Raw genomic sequence first — 26,608 nt, forward strand, 5'->3', positions numbered from 1 at the left:
AAGCACTGCCATAGTCCAAAACTCAAACCAGTGCTATTTGTTATACAATTCCTTTAACAAGCCAGCACTACTTGTATACCGGGGCATCCATGTGTTGGTGCACTGACCTTCACCTCTCAACTTCACACTCTTGCACTTTATGACTCTTGATGGCATACCAGCACGGTTTTAAAAGGGGATAATTTGCAAATGTTTCATTCATTGGCACAATAAAATACTCTAAATTTCTGATATGTGGACACATCACATCAGTGTGTAATTGCAAGGCATAAGGTGAGAAATGTGTGGGGGATCCCTGTTAGGCAGGATCACTGCATGTTACACCAGAGTTTTGCATAAACTGCACAAAATACTCTCTGGTTGGAACAAGAAGTCTTTGATATTTAATGGAAAAGAAATTAAAGTGTTCAAACAAATTTTCATGTAATGATCTTGCAAAATTGTGATGCTTTAATTTTGTTTGCCACAACTCTAAGGAAAGTGGTTGTAAAAGTCGCTAAATCGACACTAACACTGGCAATAGGTAAGCATATAAACACATGATCATGTTAATAAACCTATAGCTGTGTCCAAACTATTGCCACAGATACCAGTGACAAATTAGAGTGTCATTCTTCTGTAACAATACATGAGGTACACAGTAGTTCAGTTTTTCAAACAGCCACATACTATTCAGAATGTGTGTTTGGTCCTTGTGTATCTTAACTAGATTATCTTCAGCCATATCTTGGTGTAATTACCCACTGAGGGATAAACTGTAATTTTCTGATGGATTACAACAAAAGGTTCGGTTGTGATCCTCTCACAAAACTGACTTATTTTTGAAAGATCGTTACTGTTATCTCTACTTAGTAAGACTGTAATATTAGTTACCAAAATTACCAATAATTATGTTTTTTAGTCAAACAGCAGCATTAATGTGAGAGACAGCGTGATAGAGGTGACAAATTGTGAAACAACCATATGAATATCACCTCCCTCACATAATTCACACCTACATATACATTTGGCATTACAGAAGTGTCCGATACTACCTGTCTACTTTGACTCATGAAGTCACCAATATGGTGGAAACACCTATTTCCAGTATATACGATACAGCAACAATGACATCACTATATATAGATGCCAACAAATATGAGCTAAAATAAAAATGATACAATAATGTCACACGCCAAAAATAAAATGAAACTAACAGGACAACCATAGAAATTGGGGGTTTAGGGTGGGGACAAGCTAAATAAACAACAATAAAAACTTACCGCACCATCCTGAAACAAATAAAATAAAAAAAATGTAATTGCACCATTCTGCCACACCAACAAAACCACAGGAATGGATATTTTCCTTGACCTTTATAGCTCAATGGCAGCTGTCTATACCAAAAAGTGGTATGGCACATTTCGATGGACCTATATAGATCAACTGCAGCTATCAATAACAAAAAATGGCTCTGAGCACTATCGGACTTAACTTCTGAGCTCATCAGTCCCTTAGAACTTAGAACTAATTAAATCTGACTAACCTAAGGACATCACACACATCCATGCCCGAAGCAGGATTCTAACCTGTGACTGTAGCGGTCACTCGGTTCCAGACTGTAGCGCCTAGAACTTCTCAGCCACTCCGGCCGGGGATAACAAAAAACCAAATATGTGAAACCAAGCCCCTACATGAATTAAAACACAACTACCTACTGTAAATATACATCAGACACAACATCACAATTACTGTAGAATAAAACCGAAACAAATTCTGCACAACAAACACCAAACTATCAGACGCAACAAGAATGCCAAACAATAAACAAACAAAAAACTTAGTAACGCATTGAAAACACTTCCACAATCCACGTTACTGCACCAACTACCTAAACTCAAACCATGTTAGCACAATGATGACTGCTAAAGACCAAGATTGCCTTATTAGTCACTTCCCAACGATAAGTATACTAACTGGCAGCACAATGCAACAGTGACTATGTTATGGCTACAGTATTTCTGTAGGGCCTAGACAATATTATTATTTCTCTTTCCTGTCTCAGACGACGTTATGTCTGGTTAAAAAGTGAAAGTGTCGCGGACCTTGATCAAGTGTGACTTCCTTTTAACTGTTCGGTATATGATACATTGCATTTAGGAACTTTCGGGTAATTGAACATGGGAATGAATGAGAAGAATTAATGGAATAGGTAATGCATGTACTGCAGTGGCCATACATAATGATGGATGTCTGGTCATTCCAGATAATGGTTGAATCCTTAGGCCAAATTACATCCGCAGCCTAGCACATTCCAAAACAGACAGAAATTATCAGGTAAAAATGTGTTGCCACATATATGACAGAAGCAGTGTACAATGCAGCATCTTCTACAGCTGCCTAAATCACTTGGCTTTGTACATTCTTAAAGAAACGTGGACTTAACGTGGAGCAACCAAAACAAATCTTTTTGGAGAGCCAAAGTACATTACACTCAAAAAGAAACAAAGAATATTATAAAAAGGCTGCACACATCGATATAAATTTCTGTTTAATTCATGAAAAAAACATGATGGCCCTATTCTTGTTTCTAACATTAAGTCAGAAGATCGATTGGCAGACTTGTTCACAAATGCACTGTCAAGAGAAATGTTACAAATTAATTGTCAATCATTATCGATTATGTCTTTAAATAGAGCAAACAAGAATGGGAGTTTTGCATAGTACATCTTGTTATGCTGATTTACTCTTTTTGTATGACTGATGTTTTACTATCTTTGACACTTCTGACCAGTGTCTGTGTAACCAGCATACTGCATTTTGTTCCTACCGATATGTACTGGCGGAAAAAATCGTAACACTAAAACAGTATTAATGTAGAGTAATGAAACTTTGGGTAACATATTTAAATGATTAACATTGCGAGGCCACAAGTTAAAGTAAGCGCGAAATAAGGCGTTGTAAATGTGAAATAACTAGTAAGACCGGCAGAATGTTGTATGAAAAGATGCATGGCTTTTGTTGTACAGATGCCACACGTCAGTTTGTGGAATGGAGTTCAATGCCTGTTGCACGTGATTGGTCAATACAGGGACAGTTAATGCTATTAGTGGATTATGTTGGAGTTCTTGTCCAACGATGCTCAATTGGAGACAGATCTGGTGATCGAGCAGGCCAAGGCAGCATGCCGACGCTCTGTAGAACAAGTATGCGGGCAAGCCTTATCATGTTGGTAAACACCCTCAGAATGCTATTTATGAGTAGAAGCACAACAGGTCAAATCACCAGATTGAAGTACAAGTTTTACAGTTAGGGTGCATGGGATAGCCACTAGAGTCCATCTAGCACGCATACAGGTTGGTTGCAAGCCCTCAGCTTGCCTCCTTATTACCAGCACACAGCCATTGCTGGCACCAAGGCAGAATCGGTTTTCATCAGAAACATAACAGACCTACAGCCTTTCCTCCAATGAGCTCTGGCTAGAAACCACTGAAGTCGCAAATAGCAGTGGTTTGTGGACTGTGGAATGCACACTACAGGGCGTCCGACTCGGAGCTGTCCTTGCAGTAACTAATTTGTAACAGTTTGTTACGTCACAGTGGTGCCATATTGCTGCTGCAGATACAGTATGATGACCACAAACATATGCCAAACCTGATGGTGTTCACTCTTGGTAATGCCAAATGGTCGTCCAGAGCACGGTAGCTTGCAACCGTTCTCTTAATGCTATTACCCAGCCACAGTGAGGTGCTGATAATGATGTCTTTGCCACCTTAAAGGTATCCTTGACTAACATCCAGTCTGCAAAGAAACTAATTTTCACGACTTTTGCGGTGTCTGTGTACAGCAAACCTTCTTTGCATCATCATGGTGCCACTGGCGCGAAATATGAATAGACATCATATATCAGATGTAAAAACATGTCTACCAGCTTTCGTTTGTCACACATCTCCTTATTGGTGATAAAACTTTTTCCATTGGTGTCTTTGCTTTGTTTTCTAGGAAATACTGCGTCTTCAGTTTTTAAGTGCCTTTGTTTTATTCGAAATATAAAACTTGTTCATCATATTCTGATGTAATTTAACTACAGCCTGTCAAACACAAGGAAAACCTATAAATCTTGAAGAGAAAGGTATTGAGGGAGATGTGACCATTGTACAAAAGATTTGTAACTAAACTTAAACAAACCAATTTTTCACAGAGTGTGATCTCAGTTCATAACACTGTGTTCCTTCTAGTTAGTCTGGGTGCAATTTGACATAACAAATGAAAACAGCGATGCTTCGTCTTTCTAAAACATTCACAAAATGCAATTTCTCTTCCTAAATCTTCTTCTAGAGCGTGTGAAATTCCCTTTCCATACCACGAAATGACACTTTTCGAACCCTCATTTTTTTTTTTGTTGTTCCGCACTTCAGTCTTCTTTCTCTAACATACAATTGATAATTTCGTAAACGTGTAGTCTTCAGCAACCAGGTTACCGCACTGTGAATGGGTACGTGTACCTCACGCGTAAAAACAGTTAGAGCCACTTGTGAAGACCACAATCACAGTCGAACATAACAGTCGCGACACAGAAGCGGCTCGCGGGCCCCCGAGGAATCATGACGTCATATCATGACATGACGTCGTCTCTCACGCTGGCCAATATCGCTAGTAGTTTTCGAAACGCGGATATTCTTTGAACATGACTTTCTGATGCCTTGTGGGTGGGTGTGTAATGGCGGGTTTTGTGTGCGGTAAAGCATTTCAATCACGGAAAAAAAAAATGATCACTTGCTACAAAAGCACGTGTTTGCAGAGGAGAAAGGATAGTTTATATTCCAGACAATGGACGGTAAGTAACTTCCGTTAGTAATCTTTATCATGCACAAGAAAAGTAAAGTGTCTGGCAAACCTACAGAAATTTCTTTCTTTGTGCCTATAGTATTCTGATGCATTATGTTACCTTGTAAAGCAGACTGTTCCAGCTCGTCGGCTCCGTTGTGAGCCGCGGAGCGCTCCCTGCTCCAGGGAGCCGCGTCGCTCGCTGTGACCATTCAAGTGGGCCGGCAGGCCAGCACGTGGCACGGATGTCTGAGGCAGGCGGCAAGGCAAGCGTTTTGATGTGCCAGCTGCGTCTTACAAGATCGACAGCCTCATACTCTTAGCTGCTAAGACGTGGTGACATGCTACACCAGGAAATACGATGTTCGGAAAATAAATAAGAAACAACTGTTTTACAAGAAATTGCATACTAAATGTATTGGGCCTCAGTAGCTTGAATTTTCTTTTCATTAAAAGATCGGAAATATCAGGCGTCAAAGTGTTCGCAGCGTTGATGCGGAGCATGGTCTTCATTGTTGCATCCTGAAGAATCGATCGTTCCTTACTTTTTACTGTTTTCGTTGCTGAGAAAAGCTGCTCACAACAATACGTAGATCCAAACATGCACATGATCTGAGCAGCATTGTTCTGAAGCTTGGTAAATGTTTTTTGCTGTAATGAAGGATACCATCATGACAAATCCAACGTGTTGTAGTACCTCTCTTTCAAAAAAGTTGAATTTTGCAAATCAATAATCTCCAATTGAAGTGACGATGACAAGTCATCGAGGGAATCTGAAAAAGGAGTGCTGAACACCTTAAGTTCCATTTCCAAACTAGTTAGGTCTCGGAATCGTGTTTCAAACGACGTGATGAGCTGTTTTAACTTTGCTTGGTAATCAAAAATTGGCTATGAGCACTATGCGACTTAACTTCTGAAGTCATCAGTCACCTAGAACTTAGAACTAATTAAACCTAACTAACCTAAGGACATTACACACATCCATGCCCGAGGCAGGAATCAAAGTTGTACATGCTATTTCAATGTGGTCTGATGTTATGTAGTCTACTATGCACATCTGTATTTTGTATAGTATTGTTCGCCGTATATATATATATATATACACTCCTGGAAATTGAAATAAGAACACTGTGAATTCATTGTCCCAGGAGGGGAAACTTTATTGACACATTCCTGGGGTCAGATACATCACATGATCACACTGACAGAACCACAGGCACATAGACACAGGCAACAAAGCATGCATAATGTCGGCACTAGTACAGTGTATATCCACCTTTCGCAGCAATGCAGGCTGCTATTCTCCCATGGAGACGATCGTAGAGATGCTGGATGTAGTCCTGTGGAACGGCTTGCCATGCCATTTCCACCTGGCGCCTCAGTTGGACCAGCGTTCGTGCTGGACGTGCAGACCGCGTGAGACGACGCTTCATCCAGTCCCAAACATGCTCAATGGGGGACAGATCCGGAGATCTTGCTGGCCAGGGTAGTTGACTTACACCTTCTAGAGCACGTTGAGTGGCACGGGATAAATGCGGACGTGCATTGTCCTGTTGGAACAGCAAGTTCCCTTGCCGGTCTAGGAATGGTAGAACGATGGGTTCAATGACGGTTTGGATATATCGTGCACTATTCAGTGTCCCCTCGACGATCACCAGAGGTGTACGGCCAGTGTAGGAGATCGCTCCCCACACCATGATGCCGGGTGTTGGTCCTGTGTGCTTCGGTCGTATGCAGTCCTGATTGTGGCGCTCACCTGCATGGCGCCAAACACGCATACGACCATCATTGGCACCAAGGCAGAAGCGACTCTCATCGCTGAAGACGAAACGTCTCCATTCGTCCCTCCATTCACGCCTGTTGCGACACCACTGGAGGCGGGCTGCACGATGTTGGGGCGTGAGCGGAAGACGGCCTAACGGTGTGCGGGATCGTAGCCCAGCTTCATGGAGACGGTTGCGAATGGTCCTCGCCGATACCCCAGGAGCAACAGTGTCCCTAATTTGCTGGGAAGTGGCAGTGCGGTCCCCTACGGCACTGCGTAGGATCCTACGGTCTTGGCGTGCATCCGTGCGTCGCTGCGGTCCGGTCCCAGGTCGACGGGCACGTGCACCTTCCGCCGACCACTGGCGACAACATCGATGTACTGTGGAGACCTCATGCCCCACGTGTTGAGCAATTCGGCGGTACGTCCACCCGGCCTCCCGCATGCCCACTATACGCCCTCGCTCAAAGTCTGTCAACGGCACATACGGTTCACGTCCACACTGTCGCGGCATGCTACCAGTGTTAAAGACTGCGATGGAGCTCCGTATGCCACGGCAAACTGGCTGACACTGACGGCGGCGGTGCACAAATGCTGCGCAGCTAGCGCCATTCGACGGCCAACACCGCGGTTCCTGGTGTGTCCGCTGTGCCGTGCGTGTGATCATTGCTGGTACAGCCCTCTCGCAGTGTCCGCAGCAAGTACGGTGGGTCTGACACACCGGTGTCAATGTGTTCTTTTTTCCATTTCCAGGAGTGTATATATTGACGAAATCCATGCAATGTACTTTGTCTCTGGTTGAATAAACTACTACTACTACTACTTTACTTTCGATCCATGGAGGTATTCTTACCTCCATGTTTCGATCCATAGATAATAAATCAGTTGTCTGCTGTGGATAAGCACCATCCTTGTAAATTGAAATAAATGAATGTGTTTTTAAAAGACAGCGCTAGACATTGCATAAGATTTTTTTCGATTGCGTTGATTTAAATAATTGAATGTTTTCAACTCTTTTGGTACTTAATTTCATGCTTAGGCGAGTCTGAGATAATTTGGAAGAATAGCTTTTCATTCAGAAGAATGTTTAGTTTTTCATTTTCGTTTGTAGTTATGGATTTATCTATTCCCATGAATCGAATGTCAAACAATGTGGTTAACTGCATTCCACGCGAGTGTATTATTGTCTGGCTTTGTTCGATGAGTAGCGACAAAATTTTACATTACTATAAAGGCAAACAGGGTCTCCTTTCGCAAGATCTTCTCATCTGCCATTCACTAGCCATTTTCTGCTCCTAAAACGAAGCAGTAATCATCAATATACACGCTGTTTGCAAGCGAATCCTGACGATACAGTTTAGTAACGTGATGGTATATACCTCTCAGAGACCTTAGGAAAGGTGTGGTACCTTCTTCTTATTGCTGCTGCAATCTACCGCGCTACGCTATGCTCACATTTGTAGAAGCCATTGTACAAACCAAAATAAACTACTATTTGCTTCCACTTTCACGATCTCGCCAATCCCAACAGTTTAATTTACTGGTCGCTTGGCGCACTACTGGCACAGTAAGTAACAAAATCGAGCCGCAGTGTCGGGAGTGCCGGCGAAAGAACAGATGAGGACAGCGATTTGATTTTAGATCAAGTGACTTGAACTGATTTGCCGTGACGTGACGGACGTTGTGAATAAACCCGGACTTGACCGTGCTGTGACGGCCAGTCTGATTTGGTCTTTAATTTTTCGCTTTCAGATGTTATATTTTGTTTGTGTGAGAATCCTGGAAATCCTCATTCGTCCTTTGCAATATGTCACGAGAGAAAGCAAGCTAGAATGTACTGTAAAGATTAACAAGACACAAAGCTTACTATAACGTGAATGAACGCAATGACAATAGTTTAACTTCGATTCCGTTTAGCAAATTATGTTACTGTCAGAAAAGAGATCTCCCTTGAACAGCAACCAAACATGAACAGCAGATACTGTTTCACGAACTTCATATAATTAAAAAAAAAAATACCCTTTCCCCCACCCCAAAAAAAGGAACCTTTGGGGTTTTGTTTATTAATTGAGTATCTTTGACATCATATGGAAATAGTTGTACCAACTGTCAAAACGAAACCACAACAAGTTTTGCTGTCAAAACACGTTTGTGCTTACAGTGTGTTTACGATGGTTTGCTATTGATATGTTCGAAAATAATTCTGAAAGGACTCTGAAGGCTTAAGTGGTGACGGTCATCATTTTCGGTGCCTGTCGTATTATTTCCGCAGTTATTTAAAGCAGTTTAGGATTGTTATTATTTAAAGCTAATGTGAAGTGAATGTGCGAAGCCCGTCATATTTTTCTGAAAGTTAATTAAGAGGAATCTAGTATCACAAAATGACATCTTTATTTGACCAGTATGAACAAGCTTCTCAGCGTGTGAGAGGAACAACCGCACCAATTATTCGCCCAGAGATGGTAAAAGAATACAACACTTGTACATAACCACCACGTTTTTCTATCAGCTAAATATAACTTGATACTCATTGGATTTTCAGAGTACAACAGGTTTCATACATATGAAGTTGGAAGAGGAAACACCAATATTCAGTAAACACAAAGTCAATTTTTCGCCTGCGGAAAGTATAACACATTTAGCTGTCAGTAATGATCACGTTGTAGTAGCCATGGCAAATTATGTGCTTTTAAGGATTAGTGTTCAGCCACCAGAGAAGAAAGAAGGTAACAAACTATCCAATGCAGAGTGAATTCCATTCTTATGTGTAAACCAAAAAAGCTTCAGTACTGTCTAATGTACAAATGAGTTCTGTAGTTGTATCATTTCTGTAAAAACTATGTTTATTCTTTAACTTTTTATGCAAGCGTATTAACCAACTGCGAAAGACAATAATGAAATTCCTTTGGATTGTTTAAAGTAGTATAGCAGTTTGTCAGTCCAAGTATATCTGAGAGATGTGTAATTTCATTTTGGAGAATAATACAGACACTGGCAAGTGCATCTGTGGGAATGGAATTTCGGACAAAGAGGACTATCCAGTAAGAGTCGTTAGCTTTTACCAGTGTTGTAGGAAACTTGCAACAAACGATGCAAACAGCATGGCAACTGTAACGTGATGCCACTGGTGATTTTTGTAAAACAGGCTAAGCTGCAGCACAATCTGTCATCATAACCTCTTGCTTTCACATTTTGCAGCTTTGCCATCTAACAACAAAACTCTAAATATATGCTTGAAAATGTGATGTCACAGTAGCCATTAACATTAGGCCACTGGCCAAAGCGGACAGCTCGTCTTGAATATCCCTCATGAATTGCAATTTCTAAAGTGAGCAGAACTATGTGCCCCCAGGGGGCTCATAGAGAGATAACAAATACAGGGTTCCAGAACCAAATTGTAGTCAGCACCATCAGTCCTGTAGTACACGCTACTGCAAGAGGGCTAGACATAACAACAGCACAAGAAATGCACTCATTAAATCAGTTGGAGATTGTAACTAGTGTGCTAGAGTGTCAGTATGCATTTATTGTACTAATTTTCAGAAAGTATCTCCTTTCTGCATTGATGAGACTTCAGAAGGTATTGTTGATAATGTAAACTGAGTTAAGACTCCACAATGGAATGCTTCTTATTGAAGTCATTACTACTCACCTGCTGCTAGCAGGAGAAAATACATACACACTTAATTTCAGCTAGAGATTCATTAGTGATGGGAAGCATCATTGACATGCATACTACTTGAGTACAAACGGGATGGGAAATGGATGGTATAACAGTGTAATGGTGAGACACAGAAGACTGCTACCATTCAGTTTCCCTATCCTTCCTCAGCAAATCAGGGCAGGATTTTTTCACCTTCAGGTGAGACTTTACATACTTAGTACGATACTGTACCAAGTGGGCAGAAGAGTGAGAACTGGGCATCAAAAGCCAGGCTAACACTTTCAATCAGTTATTAAAATTAGATGTTAATTACACTTTTGTAAGTTTTTACATCCAAGTGGACTAAAAAAATCACGATCTTCCAAAAGAATAATTACTTCCAGTCAATCAAATTCAAAAACATAAAACTAAAAATCATTCACAAGAACTATATATTTACACAGCAGTAACTCCTTGTAAAATTTCTAAATTCTTAAAACACATCGGTAAAGGTACTCATTTGTTTTTTGAATCATAGTCTAATCATTTATACAAACTCCATTAGTCATCATTAAGTATTAAACAATAAATGTTTAAAGGCCATTTATGCACCTTGAAAGAAAGTAAATATTCAAAGTTTGTGATACAATCAAATGCAGTGAAAATGGTTTAAATTATTATAAAATACAAGACTCCACCAAAGTAAGGTAATTTCTCATGAACAAACCTTGCTCAACAAAATCAAGCAGCCCCCATCTGCAGCAAGCCTGATATTGCTAACAGCTGTGGTTTCCCATTCGGTGCCAACTGACATCTGATTATTTCAAAGCCAAACATTTACTGGACCTCCAATGCCCAGCCAACACCTCATAAATTACACATTTCTGTACACAACTTGAAAAGAACAATAGGTAACACTTGGAAAGAAAAAGGCTTACAACTGATAACCACTGTGAGTCCCAAGGTACAAGATAATTACAATGACAGCCTTAACTAGGATTTCCTCATTCTCGATTTTGTTAATTATAGTAATCACATGATGGTGTCCATGATGAGTTAAACACTCACACGATACTAGCAGTTTTAGGTAAGCTCACACATATGTAACATACAGTATTTAATCAAACTCTATGCATGCTAGCAGCAGCCTTTTACAAATTTCTGCTAACAAATAGTACAAATTTATGGACTCACGATACGTTCCCCACATACTGTAGCATGTGCCTTATTGGATCAACATATGTAGGCAACATTGTAAAATTCAGGAAGACTATAATGAGATGATAAAAACATTAGATGGTACATAACAACGTCACATACTGTCAATTACTTGATATAATATGCTTGTTGGCATTATGATTTATAGAGTGAATAATTTGTGCACTTATAATACACCAGTAAATTAAGCTAGCCAGTGCTGGATGTTTATCAGCACGGCAGAAGTACTGGTTGCAGGAGTGTTCAAGTTAAGGTACCAAATCTATCCTTTGCAGGCTACAAATATAGTATCATTTTACACCTGCAAGGAAGCTCAATAATCCTCAATATTCTTCTTCTCAGTTCATGATTATAAGACATCTCCATGTGCAGATTAAGCCACCAGCCCAGGTAAGCACTGCCATAGTCCAAAACTCAAACCAGTGCTATTTGTTATACAATTCCTTTAACAAGCCAGCACTACTTGTATACCGGGGCATCCATGTGTTGGTGCACTGACCTTCACCTCTCAACTTCACACTCTTGCACTTTATGACTCTTGATGGCATACCAGCACGGTTTTAAAAGGGGATAATTTGCAAATGTTTCATTCATTGGCACAATAAAATACTCTAAATTTCTGATATGTGGACACATCACATCAGTGTGTAATTGCAAGGCATAAGGTGAGAAATGTGTGGGGGATCCCTGTTAGGCAGGATCACTGCATGTTACATCAGAGTTTTGCATAAACTGCACAAAATACTCTCTGGTTGGAACAAGAAGTCTTTGATATTTAATGGAAAAGAAATTAAAGTGTTCAAACAAATTTTCATGTAATGATCTTGCAAAATTGTGATGCTTTAATTTTGTTTGCCACAACTCTAAGGAAAGTGGTTGTAAAAGTCGCTAAATCGACACTAACACTGGCAATAGGTAAGCATATAAACACATGATCATGTTAATAAACCTATAGCTGTGTCCAAACTATTGCCACAGATACCAGTGACAAATTAGAGTGTCATTCTTCTGTAACAATACATGAGGTACACAGTAGTTCAGTTTTTCAAACAGCCACATACTATTCAGAATGTGTGTTTGGTCCTTGTGTATCTTAACTAGATTATCTTCAGCCATATCTTGGTGTAATTACCCACTGAGGGATAAACTGTAATTTTCTGATGGATTACAACAAAAGGTTCGGTTGTGATCCTCTCACAAAACTGACTTATTTTTGAAAGATCGTTACTGTTATCTCTACTTAGTAAGACTGTAATATTAGTTACCAAAATTACCAATAATTATGTTTTTTAGTCAAACAGCAGCATTAATGTGAGAGACAGCGTGATAGAGGTGACAAATTGTGAAACAACCATATGAATATCACCTCCCTCACATAATTCACACCTACATATACATTTGGCATTACAGAAGTGTCCGATACTACCTGTCTACTTTGACTCATGAAGTCACCAATATGGTGGAAACACCTATTTCCAGTATATACGATACAGCAACAATGACATCACTATATATAGATGCCAACAAATATGAGCTAAAATAAAAATGATACAATAATGTCACACGCCAAAAATAAAATGAAACTAACAGGACAACCATAGAAATTGGGGGTTTAGGGTGGGGACAAGCTAAATAAACAACAATAAAAACTTACCGCACCATCCTGAAACAAATAAAATAAAAAAAATGTAATTGCACCATTCTGCCACACCAACAAAACCACAGGAATGGATATTTTCCTTGACCTTTATAGCTCAATGGCAGCTGTCTATACCAAAAAGTGGTATGGCACATTTCGATGGACCTATATAGATCAACTGCAGCTATCAATAACAAAAAATGGCTCTGAGCACTATCGGACTTAACTTCTGAGCTCATCAGTCCCTTAGAACTTAGAACTAATTAAATCTGACTAACCTAAGGACATCACACACATCCATGCCCGAAGCAGGATTCTAACCTGTGACTGTAGCGGTCACTCGGTTCCAGACTGTAGCGCCTAGAACTTCTCAGCCACTCCGGCCGGGGATAACAAAAAACCAAATATGTGAAACCAAGCCCCTACATGAATTAAAACACAACTACCTACTGTAAATATACATCAGACACAACATCACAATTACTGTAGAATAAAACCGAAACAAATTCTGCACAACAAACACCAAACTATCAGACGCAACAAGAATGCCAAACAATAAACAAACAAAAAACTTAGTAACGCATTGAAAACACTTCCACAATCCACGTTACTGCACCAACTACCTAAACTCAAACCATGTTAGCACAATGATGACTGCTAAAGACCAAGATTGCCTTATTAGTCACTTCCCAACGATAAGTATACTAACTGGCAGCACAATGCAACAGTGACTATGTTATGGCTACAGTATTTCTGTAGGGCCTAGACAATATTATTATTTCTCTTTCCTGTCTCAGACGACGTTATGTCTGGTTAAAAAGTGAAAGTGTCGCGGACCTTGATCAAGTGTGACTTCCTTTTAACTGTTCGGTATATGATACATTGCATTTAGGAACTTTCGGGTAATTGAACATGGGAATGAATGAGAAGAATTAATGGAATAGGTAATGCATGTACTGCAGTGGCCATACATAATGATGGATGTCTGGTCATTCCAGATAATGGTTGAATCCTTAGGCCAAATTACATCCGCAGCCTAGCACATTCCAAAACAGACAGAAATTATCAGGGAGCAGTGCTGAATTTAAGCTACAACGAAACTGAAGAGTACAGGTTTCCAGTTACTGTGTGGGAATTAGAACATGCTTTGTATGTGGCTCACAATCCAGCACCAGAGTCAGAGTGCATTAGATACATGATGCCACCTAAACCCCACATCCAAGGGATACCTCATTGTTATAACTTCAAGTTGAACAAATATATTTCAAGGAAGACGCAATACATGAAAGTCACTGGTCAAGGAAACAGAGTAAGACGTGTGTACACTTTAACAGTCAAATCATAACTGAGTCCAAGTCTAGGGGCCACTGGCTGGCTGGCCGCTTAGGTGGCGCTGCTGCTGCATGGCTGGCAGACAGCGCCGCATGTAGAGGATATCCGTAATTGCGCGGTGGCACTTTGAAACATCGGCAAGTCACAACGCTTTTCCCCCCCTTTTGAACTTTTTACACAGGTCTTGATGGAAGTGGCCTGTAGATTGCTAATGTCCATAGGTGTTGTTTGGCTGGCCGTAAAGTCTCGAGGAGGAGGCTTCCCATACGGATGGAAGTGTCCCCAATGATAATGAGTTTAGATGACAGGAGATGTGGGCGTCGAATCTGCTGGGGCCCTGTGCACCAATCTGCCCATTGTAGAAAGTCCGGTTGTTATAACAGGAGACATGGGCAATGTGTCCGCGTTTTTAGGAGAAGGAGGTGAGCAGACTTGCTCCGAGAGATGATGGTCATCTGGTTCCTGCATGGGCACGTCTCCAGGTGGTGTCAGTTCTTGTGCTGGCACCGATATGATGGTGAGAGGACTGCATTGTGAGTAATGAGAGATTCCAGGATCCCGAGTGTCAGGTAGAGCCGAAGGTGGTGCAGCGGCGTCCAGAACAGGTGTTGCCTGCACATGAGGCCGAAGCTGGTCCGAATGATGTACTGCAACACCCGTGTCCGTCTGGATTTCATACGGGCGTTGGCTATGGTGTCATAAGATGCGGCCAGGACTCCATTTTGGCCGCCTGCCATATCCCCGTACCCATACAAGGTCGTCGGCGGTGAACTGGCCAAGTGAAGGCATCCAAGGCCGTGAGGTGGAAGGCCGCAGAAGATGAAGTAGTGTGCGGGGTTGTCGGCCATGTAAGAGCTCAGCTGGGGTGAAACGGTAAGAAGCCAGAAATTGGAGAAGCGCATCATCAGCAGAAGAAGTCAGGAGTTTCCTCATCTGAGCCTTAAATGTGCAGACCAGTCGTTCAGCCTCACCATTTGACTGTGGATGGAACGGAGGGGCCGTGACATGCATGACACTGTGATGACCACTAAAATCTGCAAAATCAGAAGAGGCAAATTGCAGACCATTATCAGTAACAAGAGTAGAGGGAAGGCCTTCCAAAGAGAAAATGCGAGCTAGGGCATTGGTGGTTGCCGCGGTGGTAGACGACGTGTAACGGGCAATACAAAGAAAGTTGGAGTAGGCGTCAATAATGAGAAGCCAATAAGTACCTTAAAAAAGGTCCCGCGAAGTCAGCTTGAATATGCTCCCAGGGCTTCTCAGGTGAAGGCCATGGTGACAAAGATGACTTCGGGGCGGCGGCCTGTGACGCGCAAGGGCCGCAGGCAGCAACCATGTGTGCGATTTCAAGGTCGATGCCGAGCCAGTACACATGACAGCTCGCCAGAGATTTTGTGCGAGGGACACCCCAGTGCCCTTGGTGAAGGACGCGCAAGACCGAAGCACACAAAGACGCAGGTACCACAACACGCGGCGAAGCATTTTCGGTGGAAAGGAGGATAACACCATCCCTAACCGTGAGGCGGTAACGCAAAGCATAGTAGTTCCACAATGGATCAGAAGCCTTAGCGGACGGATGATCTGGCCAACCCTTCTGAATACCGCATAAAACCCTGGAGAGGGTAGGGTCAGAACCTGTAGCAGGTGCCAGCCAGTCTCCGGTGATGGGGAACCCTCCACAACCCGCTGCTCGGCAACATCCAGGTGGAAACACACAAGTTCATCCCTATTGAATGCCCGATCAGGACCCATGGGAAGGCGAGACAGTGCATCAGCATTCGCATGTTGAGCTGTCGGCCGGAAATGAATCTCATAATTGAAATGAGACAAGTAAAGAACCCAACGCTGGAGGCGGTGTGCAGCCTTATCCGGAAGTGATGTTGATGGATGAAACAAGGAAACAAGTAGTTTGTGATCTGTAACAAGATGAAATTTGGATCCATAGAGAAAAACACCAAACTAATGAAGAGCATAAATAATGGCCAAAGCTTATTTTTCAATTTGAGAATACTTTTGTTGGGCATCCATGAGTGTTTTGGAGGCATAAGCAATGGGTTGTTCAGAACCGTCAGAAAAGCGGTGTGCAAGGACTGCACCGACCTCATATTGAGAGGCGTCCGTGGCAAGAACAAGATGTTGGCCAGGTCGATAAGTAGCCAGGCATGAGGCCTGTTTCAGCATAGTATTCAATTTCTGGAAAGCCGCATTGCGTAACGCGGACCACTGAAAAGGCACATTTTTATGCAACAAGCGATGAAACATCTGAGCCACCGAAGCAGCAGACGGTAAAAACCTGTGGTAGTATGCTATTTTCTCCAAGAAGGCCTGCAGTTCCTTAACAGATGTAGGGCGAGGGAGGGCATCGATCGCAGCGACAGTTTGCTGAAGCAGACAAACACCGTCCTGGGAGAGTTGAAACCCCAAGTACGTGATAGATGCCTGAAAAAATTTTGATTTGTGAAGATTACAATTAAGACCGGCAGTCTGTAAGACATGAAAAAGTGTGCAGAGATTTTGAAGATGTTCGTCAGTGATGGAGCCAATGACAACAATGTCGTCCTGGTAATTTATACACCTATGGACAGTGAGCAATAATTGCTGAAAGAGAGCAGGTGTGCTGGCAACCCCGAATGGCAATCATTGGTATTGATAGAGGCTGAAAGGCATATTAAGGACCAGAAACTGCCGGGAAGCAGCGTTGAGAGGAAGTTGATGATAAGCTTCTGACAGGTCAAGTTTAGAAAAATACTGGCCTCCAGCAAGTTTAGTGAACAATTCTTCAGTCGAGGCATAGGATAAGTGTCAATAAGGTATTGAGCATTTGCAGTGGCTTTGAAATCGGCACAGAGACAAACATCACCATTTGGCTTAGCAACAACAAAGACAGGAGAGGACCACTCACTGGAAGTGACAGGAAGCAAGACCCCTGAAGCAGTGAGACGATCCAGCTCCCATTTGACCTGATCACAAAGGGCCACAGGAATGGGCCGAGCCCGATAAAACTTAGGCCAAGCAGTGGGTTTGAGCGTGATATGAGCTTCAGAGTCATTTGTATGGCCTAACTCAGGAGAAAAAAGGGACGAAAATGTCATCGACAAGGAATCCAATTGGGCATAGGGAATAGCATCAGAGACGCTATGGACAGAGTCATCTATGGAGAACCCAAAAACGCGAAAGGCATCGAAACCAAAAAGATTATCCATGTTACTATGGTCGACCACAAATATGGGAACAGTGTGAATGACAGATTTGTAAGATACCTCAGCATCAAATTGTCCCAAGAGAGATATCTTCTGTTTATTGCAAGTCCGTAATTGCGTAGTGACAGGTGACAGGATTGGAGAACCCAACTGAAGATACATCTGAGAATTGATGATAGTGGCAGCAGAACCAGTATCCACTTGCATGCGAACATCTTGACCAAGTATTTGGACAGTGGGGAATAACTTTCCTGAAAGGGGAGAAGTACAACTGACAGACAACACAGAATCAGAATCAGCGTCATGTTCATGAACATCATGTATGCGGTCGGATTTGCAAACGGATGACACATGACCCTTTTTTTTTGCATTTGTGACACGCGGCCCAACATTGTGGACAATCTTCTTGTGAATGTTTTGTAAAACACCACGTACATGAAGGAAGTTGCCGTGGGCTTTGCTGCAGTTTCATAGAGGTTTGTTTATGGCTAGGCCGAGGCTGCACTTGGGAGCGTACTGCGGCCATGTCGGGCGGCGGGGACACGCCACACGCTTCGTCAACATCACACAGAGGTTGTATTTCCCCGACGTCACCCCATGCCTCTATTTGCGCTCCAGTGGGCGAGAAATTTCAAAAGACTGAGCAATGGATAGGACTTCATCTAGAGTCGGATTTGCCAACTGATGGGCAAGTTAGCTAACTTCTTTGTCGGGCGCCGATCGGATAATAGCATCTTGTACCATGGAATCGGCGTAGGATTATTCAGTAACAAATTGACACTTTCTACTGAGGCCGTGAAGTTCAGCAGCCCAAGCGCTCAGTAATCTTATTCACTTAATGACAGGAATAAAAAAAAGCCTTTTTCATAGGCAACATTTAATAGGATTTTTTTTATTTTATAGGACATAATATCCTGTTGCAGAGCATGCTCTACAACATGACTATTGTGACCTCGATGCCTGTTTCACCACACGCTCCATCTCGATTCTTGCCCCAGACACCAGTTTCTAAGAACTCTGCAAGTGGCAACTAGCACTACAACATGTCCTTGGTTCTTGCCACCCAGCTGGTCTCAATTTACATTAATTTCTTCCGTCTCAGAGCATTTATTCATAGTAACTACTCTTTTCTTCTCTCCATTTTAATTTTCTACATTTTTCATTATCCTACCCGTCTATTTTTCACCGCCCCCTGTCACCTCTGTTATGTACAATTCATTTAGCTTTTCACTCTTATTAACTCATGTATGATGTTTAAGCAGTAATCTCTGTCTTTTATATTACCCTGTCTTCCACCTTTAAGCTCTCAGGTTTATAATTCTCATCTGTTGCAGTCCCCAACAATCACCCTTTCCTTCTCATCCTGTGCAGTAAGTCTCCCCTGACCTGCGGTTCTGGGTGACTTTCCCAATATCTGCCACTTTTTCCTAGACCTTCTCCAGTCCTTTTCTTTCACCTCTCTTCCTTCCCCTTCAACCCTTTTACCTGCAAAAGAAGCCACTGGCTCTGAAAGCCAGCTGAATTACAACCTTCTCTTATGTGTGTGTTCCGCTGCTGCTTGGTCAGGAGATTTTTTATCCATCCAATTAAATTATTTTGTCAAAAATTGATTGTTTTAGTTGTTACAAATGGCAATATTCAAATCATAAGATTGTGCTCAGGGTGCAGTGAAACATATTACATACAAAATTCAACAATCTGTTGTTAAATTCATTCCAGAGATCTCAAGATACATTCAGAGGTTGCCTGTGTTTTGTGGAGTGTATCATGAAATCGTAGACCGACCTGTTGAAGTGCAAACCATCTGATCAGAGCCTCCCAGCATTTCATGGTGCCAATTCCAATTGCTGGTATCTAACTACAGAGGAAAATAAAATAATCTGACAGAGGTACTGAATTGTCGATTTCCACAATATCAAGGTCAGGATTACATAAGATCAATGGAAATCATATTTCAAGCTGGAATCAAAGATTTTGCTGCATTAATGTCATAAAGAACTACTGTCGACAATTGATCATGTGCCTTAAAGTTTTTGGTGCCATTGATTTTTCCTCGTTTCATTGAAATAAGCCGTGTGGGTCAGCCATTCGGTCTCAGGCGCCTTGCCATGGTTCGCGCGGCTCTCCCTATCAGAGGTTCTAGTCCTCCCTTGTGTGTGTGTGTGTGTGTGTGTGTGTGTGTGTGTGTGTGTGTGTGTGTGTGTGTGTGTGTGTGTCTCTCTCTCTCTCTCTCTCTTACCCTTAGTGTAAGTTAGTTTAAGTAGTGTGTAAGCCGAGGGACCGATGACCTCAGCAGTTTGGTCTCACAGAACTTAGCACAAATTTCCAATTTTCATTGAAAAGAGCTGATGATGGTCGAAGTAGAGAGGATATAAAATGTAGACTGGCAATGGCAAGGAAAGCGTTTCTGAAGAAGAGAAATTTGGTAACATCGAGTATAGATTTAAATGTCAGGAAGTCGTTTCTGAAAGTATTTGTATGGAGCGTAGCCATGTATGGAAGTGAAACATGGACATTAAATAGTTTGGACAAGAAGAGAATAGAAGCTTTTGAAATATGGTGCTACAGAAGAATGCTGAAGATTAGATGGGTAGATCACGTAACTAGTGAGGAGGTATTGAATAGGATTGGGGAGAAGAGGAGTTTGTGGCACAACTTGACTAGAAGAAGGGATTGGTTGGTAGAACATGTTTTGAGGCATCAAGGGATCACAAATTTAGTATTGGAGGGCAGCGTGGAGGGTAAAAATCGTAGAGGGAGACCAAGAGATGAATACACTAAGCAGATTCAGAAGGATGTAGGTTGCAGGAGGTACTGGGAGATGAAGAAGCTTGCACAGGATAGGTTAGCATGGAGAGCTGCATCAAACCAGTGTCAGGACTGAAGACCACTACTACAACAACTTGAATTTTAAAGATATGATATTGACATTGATTATGTGAGTGAATACAATCAATCATGACACAGAATGAATCACATTCTAAGAAATGTATTACATTCCAAAAATGAAATTTTTAAAAATTTTGAGCCACTTCCATTTTGTATTATCCTGGAATGAGAATTAATAACAGTGCTAGAGAATTCTTACAGACCATCATAATCATCATTGCAATAAATACTGTTACACAATGAATGACAATATTTTAATATTATCAATAGAAATTACTTGTCAGGAGAAGGGTTCCATGTTGATACTTTTCAGATACTTTATGCACAAATCAGATAAATAACTGTGTAAATTCTTATGTTTCCTAGTAATTTCAGATTTGTGCAAATGGTTTACACAAAACAAATATCTATTGCCTCAAGTACCTTTGGCTTTTGATTACAGAAATTAATGAACCAATTGATTAGCTGCAATATTTAATGTTTTATTAGCCACTGTATTAACTTTTCAGGGTATCTTTTCCTTTGATAGTGTACCAAAAAGACTTCTTGGCTACTAAAGAGAACATTAAAGTTACAACATAATTATATATAATGCATTTGGATAGATAAAAAGTCCACTCGCCGAGCTCAGTCTGTCCAACATTTTGCCTGCTATACCTGGAATAGCTTTCCATCACATTCCCAATCCCCACACTATCCTTGTCAGACCCTATGCTCCTTCTGAACCCATTTCCCTACCCTGTAGCTCCTACTGCTGTTACTGTCCCACTGTAGGACTTGCCCTATGCATCCTCATACCAACACCTATACCAGCCCTGTAATTGGCAAAAGATATACTAGCAAAGGGAGAGCCACTTCTGAAATGACACGTCATGTACCAGCTGTTATTTATGCACTGTTCAGCCTTTTACATTATCATGACTACCACTAAGTTATCAGTTAGGATGAATGAGCATAGGCAGAGGGTTTATGCTGGCAACACACACTATGTTGTTGCAGAGCATGCTCTACAATGTGAGTCAACCCTAATGCCTGTTTCACCACATGTGCCATCTAGCTTCTTCCCCAGGCATCAGTTTTTCAGAACTCTATGCAAGTGGGAACTGCATTACAGCATGTCCTCAGTTTTCACCGCTCACCTGGTCTTAATTTACATTAATTTCTTCTGTATCAGCAGTTCTTGTCAGTAACTATTCCTTTCTTCACTCTCTTTTAGTTTCCTTTATCTTTTATTTCCTGATCTGACTGCCCCACCTCCTCACTCACTGCTCCCCCTCCCCTCCCCCTCCCCAGAGGTTGCAAATTTCAATATGTTTTTAAACGTATGTTGTTCCGCTGCTGGTTGGTGAGTAAATTTTTTATTCATTCAGTTACACTATATAGTTACAAAAACTGATTATTGTTGTTATATATACTCACTCCTGGAAATGGAAAGAAGAACACATTGACACCGGAGAGTCAGACCCACCATACTTGCTCTGGACACTGTGAGAGGGCTGTACAAGCAATGATCACACGAACGGCACAGCGGACACACCAGGAACCGCGGTGTTGGCCGTCGAATGGCGCTAGCTGCGCAGCATTTGTGCACCGCCACCGTCAGTGTCAGCCAGTTTGCCATCGCATACGGAGCTCCATCGCAGTCTTTAACACTGGTAGCATGCCGCGACAGCGTGGACATGAACCGTATGTGCAGTTGACAGACTTTGAGTGAGGGCGTATAGTGGGCATGCAGGAGGCCGGGTGGACGTACCGCCGAATTGCTCAACACGTGGGGCATGAGGTCTCCACAGTACATCGATGTTGTCGCCAGTGGTCGGCGGAAGGTGCACGTGCCCGTCGACCTGGGACCGGACCGCAGCGACGCACGGATGCACGCCATACCGTAGGATCCTACGCACCGCCACTTCCCAGCAAATTAGGGACACTGTTGCTCCTGGGGTGTCGGCGAGGACCATTCGCAACCGTCTCCATGAAGCTGTGCTTCGGTCCCGCACACCGTTAGGCCGTCTTCCGCTCACGCCCCAACATAGTGCAGCCCACCTCCAGTGGTGTCGCGACAGGCGTGAATGGAGGGACGAATGGAGACGTGTCGTCTTCAGCGATGAGAGTCGCTTCTGCCTTGGTGCCAATGATGGTCGTATGCGTGTTTGGCGCCGTGCAGGTGAGTGCCACAATCAGGACTGCATACGACCGAGGCACACAGGGCCAACACACCTCTGGTGATCGTCGAGGGGACACTGAATAGTGCACGGTACATCCAAACCGTCATCGAACCCATCGTTCTACCATTCCTAGACCGGCAAGGGAACTTGCTGTTCCAACAGGACAATGCACGTCCACATGTATCCCGTGCCACCCAACGTGCTCTAGAAGGTGTAAGTCAACTACCCTGGCCAGCAAGATCTCCGGATCTATCACCCATTGAGCATGTTTGGGACTGGATGAAGCATCGTCTCACGCGGTCTGCATGTCCAGCACAAACGCTGTTCCAACTGAGGCGCCAGGTGGAAATGGCATGGCAAGCCGTTCCACAGGACTACATCCAGCATCTCTACAATCGTCTCCATGGGAGAATAGCAGCCTGCATTGCTGCGAAAGGTGGATATACACTGTACTAGTGCCGACATTGTGCATGCTCTGTTGCCTGTGTCTATGTGCCTGTGGTTCTGTCAGTGTGATCATGTGATGTATCTGACCCCAGGAATGTGTCAATAAAGTTTCCCCTTCCTGGGACAATGAATTCACGGTGTTCTTATTTCAGTTTCCAGGAGTATATAAAGAAACTTCCACATGGATATATCTGTGTGTGTGTGTGTGTGTGTGTGTGTGTGTGTGTGTGTGTGTGTGTGTGTGTGTGTGTGGGCGCGCGGGCGCGCGAGTATATACCTATTCTTTTTCCGCTCTGGGGATTGGAATGACTCCTTATCCTCTCCCTTAAAACCCACATCCTTTCATCTTTCCTTTTCCTTCCCTCTTTCCTGACGAAGCAGCCGAAATTTTGTGTGTGTGTGTGTTTGTGTGTTATTTTATTGCGCCTGTCTACCGGCGCTTTCCCGCTTGGTAAGTCTTGGAATCTTTGTTTTTAATATATGCAGAGCAGTACTCATTGTTATAAATGTTTCATTTGCAGAAATAGATCTGGGGAAATACGCAAACCAGTTCAAGCTTGGTGGTCTGTTCCTTGATCCTACAGGGAACCATGTACTTCTGAGCATGAGTTCACGGCATACAGATCATGGTTCTGAACTGTTTTATCTCTCAAAGAAATCCATCAAACCTAGTAAGGTAGGTTGTGCGCAAAACAGCAGAATTCCTGTTCATTTCATAAATTACAAGGTAACCTTCCAGCTGTGTTTCACATTTCTGTGGGTGTTTGTAAAGTTTTTCCATATTTTAATGCAAACCTTTCTTTCTTTTTTAGTGAAAGTGGTCTATTCTTGTTTTTTAGTGTGCTAAATCCTAATGTGATGGTAAAAACAGCAATTAAAACTCGGTATTTAAAAAATGCATTTTTAACAGTTTTAATGATTAGTGTTTCTATTAATGTTAGAAAGATACTGGACCAAGGGACCAATATTGGCCTGGAATAAATTTATGTGCAAGAAAATCTTTGAAGCCTTGTGGGACGAATGTTTTATGTAAGAATGTGGATCTACAAAAAATCTATTACTATGAAGTAGATCTAATGAAACAGTTTGTGAAAGCCATATGAAAGTTGGAGAATTTTTTATATATAAAAACAAAGATGATGTGACTTACCAAACAAAAGCACTGGCAGGTCAATAGACACACAAACAGTGGTTGCGAAAGCTTGAATTTTGTGTGTATGTTTGTTTTTGTGTGTCTATCGACCTTCCAGCGCTTTTGTTTGGTAAGTCACATCATCTTTGTTTTTAGATATATTTTTCCCATGTGAAATGTTTCCCTCTAGTGTATATATATATATTTTCCATGACTTACCAAGCGGGAAAGCGCTGGTAGATAGGCACAACAAAAAAACACACAAACACACATACAAAATTTTAAGCTTTCGCAACCCACGGTTGCTTCGTCAGGAAAGAGGGAAGGAGAGGGAAAGATGAAAGGATGTGGGTTTTAAGGGAGAGGGTAAGGAGTCATTATAATCCCGGGAGTGGAAAGACTTACCTTAGGGGGAAAAAAGGATAGGTATACACTTGCACATACACACACATATCCATCCACACATATATAGACACAAGCAGACATATTTAAAGGCAAAGAGTTTGGGCTAAAATATGCCTTTAAATATGTCTGCTTGTGTCTGTATGTGGATGGATGTGTGTGTGTGTGTGTGTGTGTGTGTGTGTGTGTGTGTGTGTGTGTGTACCTATCCTTTTTCCCTCCTAAGGTAAGTCTTTCTGCTCACGGGATTGGAATGACTCCTTACCCTCTCCCTTGAAACCCACATCCTTTCATCTTTCCCTCTCCTTCCCTCTTTCCTGACGAAGCAACCGTGGATTGCGAAAGCTCGAAATTTTGTGTGTGTGTTTGTGTGTGTTTTTATTGTGCCTACCTACCAGTGCTTTCCTACTTGGTAAGTCATGGAATCTTTGTTTTTAATATATTTTCCCATGTGGAATATTTCTTTCTATTTTATATATATATAAAGTGAAATTGAAAGTAACTTTAGACCTGATGTTTGATTCCAACTTTGAATTAAAAATGATTGGAGAGGGAAGTCATTACTAAGTTCTTAGGCAACAAAACAGACTCACATTTTATTTATGTAGTCGTCACCATGTTGTAAAACTTCAGTAAGTTAGGCTGTTTGATGAGCCATAGGGTTCACTCTTTGAACAGTCACCTTGAATTTGGACAATGTTAGTAAGGATCACCACGAGTGATTTCACCAAGGCATCAGAGTAATGGGAACAAGCTGTCAAGGTTGCTGGAATACAAATAATTATGGGAGACTCTTGTGAGTCACACTACTAAGACATTGACATGCAGTTCATCAGAGAAAAAGCTATGTTAGATGCTGTAAGGAGAACACAAAAAGGAAATATAAACCAGCTGATGCATAATTCCTATGTAATAAAGAGGTACTTCCATGTTAACACTTCAGTATAATATTAGTTCATATTGAAAAATTAAATTGATTCCAGCTCCATGTATTTTGCTTGTTTTCTAGTTCATGACAGAGCCACTTTGACAAAACTGTATGTTATAGAAAGAAACTGTGTTCTTATATGGATTTAGTGCCTAAAGTATCATAAAATTAAACCATTACTTAACAATAGGTAATATATCTTTTTCAATGAGCAGTTTCATCTGAAGTTTGTATGTTAGTGACCAAAAGAATGCAATATTTAACTACACTCCTGGAAATTGAAATAAGAACACCGTGAATTCATTGTCCCAGGAAGGGGAAACTTTATTGACACATTCCTGGGGTCAGGTACATCACATGATCACACTGACAGAACCACAGGCACATAGACACAGGCAACAGAGCATGCACAATGTCGGCACTAGTACAGTGTATATCCACCTTTCGCAGCAATGCAGGCTGCTATTCTCCCATGGAGACGATTGTAGAGATGCTGGATGTAGTCCTGTGGAACGGCTTGCCATGCCATTTCCACCTGGCGCCTCAGTTGGACCAGCGTTCGTGCTGGACGTGCAGACTGCATGAGACGCCGCTTCATCCAGTCCTAATAAAAATCAGATAATTAATTGGTAAAGAAAAGAAATATGTAAATGAGTATAAAATACCAGTATTTTGTGACATAAGATACCATTCAACTTAGTCTTGCGTAGATCACTCAGAATTAATACTCGAAGAATGTCTCCACCAATGGTTCTTCATTCATATTCCATGAAGCGAAGAAATGGCCTCATGTTATGTTAGCTGTTCCTTCTATTTTTAAATAAACAAAGATTAATTATATTTAGCCAGAAATGAAACAGATAAAGTTAACGTTTTTGAACATTCAAACCATTGAAGTTATGTCAGTGAGAAGTTTGATCTTGATTATTTCTAACATTCATTTCTTATATTCACTGAGGAGTCAACCAATGAACATTATAAATTATGCACCAAGTTCATTTTAGTTCTTCAGTTTTGTTTCCACTTCCAGTCAAGAATACTT

At 41.8% G+C, this 26,608-nt stretch overlaps 1 protein-coding gene across 4 annotated transcripts in view; it reads left to right on the plus strand.

Annotated features, from left to right (window-relative positions):
- The window catches only part of LOC126334735 (vacuolar protein sorting-associated protein 18 homolog), a 259,374-nt gene that overhangs the window by 3,157 nt on the left and 229,609 nt on the right, over positions 1-26,608 (plus strand). The window contains exons 1-3 of one of the 4 annotated variants that reach the window (XM_049997279.1): positions 8,634-9,033; positions 9,114-9,297; positions 23,626-23,780. In XM_049997279.1, coding sequence (XP_049853236.1) covers positions 8,953-9,033; positions 9,114-9,297; positions 23,626-23,780 — 420 coding nt within the window. In that variant the 5' untranslated portion in view covers positions 8,634-8,952. Of the gene's footprint in view, positions 1-8,633; positions 9,034-9,113; positions 9,298-23,625; positions 23,781-26,608 lie in introns of those variants that run through there. The other 3 variants (XM_049997276.1, XM_049997278.1, XM_049997277.1) reach the window with 3 other exon arrangements.

This window comes from Schistocerca gregaria, chromosome 2 (assembly GCF_023897955.1).
Source record: "Schistocerca gregaria isolate iqSchGreg1 chromosome 2, iqSchGreg1.2, whole genome shotgun sequence".
Classification (NCBI taxonomy): domain Eukaryota; kingdom Metazoa; phylum Arthropoda; class Insecta; order Orthoptera; family Acrididae; genus Schistocerca; species Schistocerca gregaria.